General features: G+C 64.5%; 1 protein-coding gene across 1 annotated transcript in view; it reads right to left on the bottom strand.

The window, feature by feature from the left end:
• The window catches only part of TCIRG1 (T-cell, immune regulator 1, ATPase, H+ transporting, lysosomal V0 subunit A3), a 6,280-nt gene that overhangs the window by 3,325 nt on the left and 1,546 nt on the right, over nt 1-1,409 (bottom strand). The window contains exons 4-8 of the mRNA XM_009893164.1: nt 1,259-1,341; nt 1,020-1,113; nt 725-937; nt 210-360; nt 2-130 (exon numbers count right to left, since the gene is read on the bottom strand). Coding sequence (XP_009891466.1) covers nt 2-130; nt 210-360; nt 725-937; nt 1,020-1,113; nt 1,259-1,341 — 670 coding nt within the window. The remainder of the gene's footprint in view (nt 1; nt 131-209; nt 361-724; nt 938-1,019; nt 1,114-1,258; nt 1,342-1,409) is intronic.

Raw genomic sequence — 1,409 nt, forward strand, 5'->3', positions numbered from 1 at the left:
GCCTGCCGCAGGCTGGGGCTGTTCTCGAACAGCACCATCCAGAGAGCGAAGAGGAACATGAGCAGCCCGTGCCCCACGTCCCCAAACATGATGGCGAAGATGAAGGGGAAGGTGATGATGGCGTATGGCGCTGTGGGGGCACAGGGACCATGTCACACGGTTCCCCGTGTGTGTCCCCCGCAGCCCTGGGCCGTGGCAGGGGGCCTTACCGGGGTTCACCTCCTGGTAGCTGGCCACCCCATAGGCGTCCACGATGCTCTGGAAGCCGGCGGTGAACTTGTTGGTGCGGATGAGGGTTGGAGGGCTCTCCGAGGTGGGGATGCGCTGCACGAAGCACTCCACGCTCGAGCCGCTCTTGTACTGCGGGGAGAGGACCCGGCGCCTGACCCACAGCACCCACCTGCCCAGAACCTGCCCCACCATGGCAGGAGGACGCGGGGACACTGGGCAACCTCTGGCATGACGACATGGGGGCACCAAGCTAACCCCAGCACAAGGACATGGGAACCACCAAGCAACCCCTGGCAAGAAGACATAGGGACCACCATGCAAACCCCAACACAAGGACATGGGGACCACCATGCAAACCCCAACACAAGGACATGGGGACCACCATGCAAACCCCAACACAAGGGCATGGGGACCACCAAGCAACCCGTGGCATGAGGATATGGGGACACCAAGCAACCCCAGCACGAGGACGTGGAGACACCAAGCAACCCACCGATCCCTGGCGCAGGGCGTCCTGCACTTGGGTGAGGTCCCGCACGGGGCACCAGACCTCGGCGATGAGGCACTTCTCGGTGACATCGAAGCTGCACTGGTTGAGGACGAGGTAGATGGCCTTCATCTTCTGTACCTGCACCCTCCAGGTGGGCAGTGCCAGCACCACCTTGTCCAACACCTGCGCCAGGTACTGCTCCGTCTCCTCCAGCACCTACGGGGGTGCCCAGCATGGGTGAGGAACGGGGAGGGTCCCGGCGTGACCCCTCCGGTCCCCGCTGTGGTGTCCAGCTCACCACGCTGAGGTCCTGGATCTGGCTCTGCAGCCCGCTCATGGTGTCCGCCCGGCTGGCCTCGCTCTCCGGGTAGGGGTACACGTGGCAGTGGAAGCTGGGACAGATGGGACACCACCATGTCAGGGGGTGCCAGAGCTGCCCGGGGTGGCCCAGCCCGTCCCCATGGCGGGGGCCGGAGTGGGTCTTGCTTAAATAAACCTCTACGTGGCCGGACGTGTGGTGTGGGACCACTGGCTCACCAGTCTGAGATCTTGCGGATCTTCTGCCCAATCTGCTCACCCCAGTAGGAGATGAGGAAGATGACCCAGGTGATGCTCTCGCCCTGGGGACAGCGCAGCCCACGTCAGCCCCGGCTGTCCCGGCCCCCCCCCTTTCCCTGCCAGCCCCCAC

The sequence above is a fragment of the Charadrius vociferus genome, unplaced genomic scaffold (genome assembly GCF_000708025.1).
Source record: "Charadrius vociferus isolate BGI_N301 unplaced genomic scaffold, ASM70802v2 scaffold919, whole genome shotgun sequence".
Taxonomy (NCBI): domain Eukaryota; kingdom Metazoa; phylum Chordata; class Aves; order Charadriiformes; family Charadriidae; genus Charadrius; species Charadrius vociferus.